The 416-nt window shown below is 24.5% G+C and overlaps 1 protein-coding gene across 1 annotated transcript; it reads left to right on the top strand.

Annotated features, from left to right (window-relative positions):
• On the top strand, nt 1-416 carry PRSY57_0004100D (surface-associated interspersed protein 4.1 (SURFIN 4.1); the record flags this gene model as incomplete). Its single annotated transcript, XM_020114143.1, has 1 exon — nt 1-416. A coding segment is annotated over one exon (416 nt), but the record flags the coding sequence as incomplete, so codon positions are not given.

Here is a 416-nt window from a genome sequence, read left to right as displayed (position 1 = left end):
TGGTTCAAAAAATTGGTTGAGGATTATGAAAAAGAAGTTGGTGATGGTGTTGGTGATTATGATAATGATAATGATTATGATAATGATTATGATAATGATTATGATAATGATTATGATAATGATTATAATAATGATAATGATTATGATAATGATTATAATAATGATTATGGTGATAATGATAATGATTATGATGATAATGATTATAATTATGATGATAATGATTATAATTATGATGATGATCATCATCATATAAGTGCACATCAACAAGGAAAACACCCAGAAGACTTACTTGCATTAAATAAAATATCTAATCAACCGTTATCGAAATACAAAAAGAACAAATTAATAACAACAATGTGGATAGAGATACATATGATGATATTAGAAGAATGTAAAGAGGAGGAAGTTCAATTGAA

Source organism: Plasmodium reichenowi, assembly GCF_001601855.1.
Source record: "Plasmodium reichenowi strain SY57 chromosome Unknown, whole genome shotgun sequence".
NCBI classification, from domain to species: Eukaryota; Apicomplexa; class Aconoidasida; order Haemosporida; family Plasmodiidae; genus Plasmodium; species Plasmodium reichenowi.
This window is presented reverse-complemented; position numbering and strand designations above follow the sequence as displayed.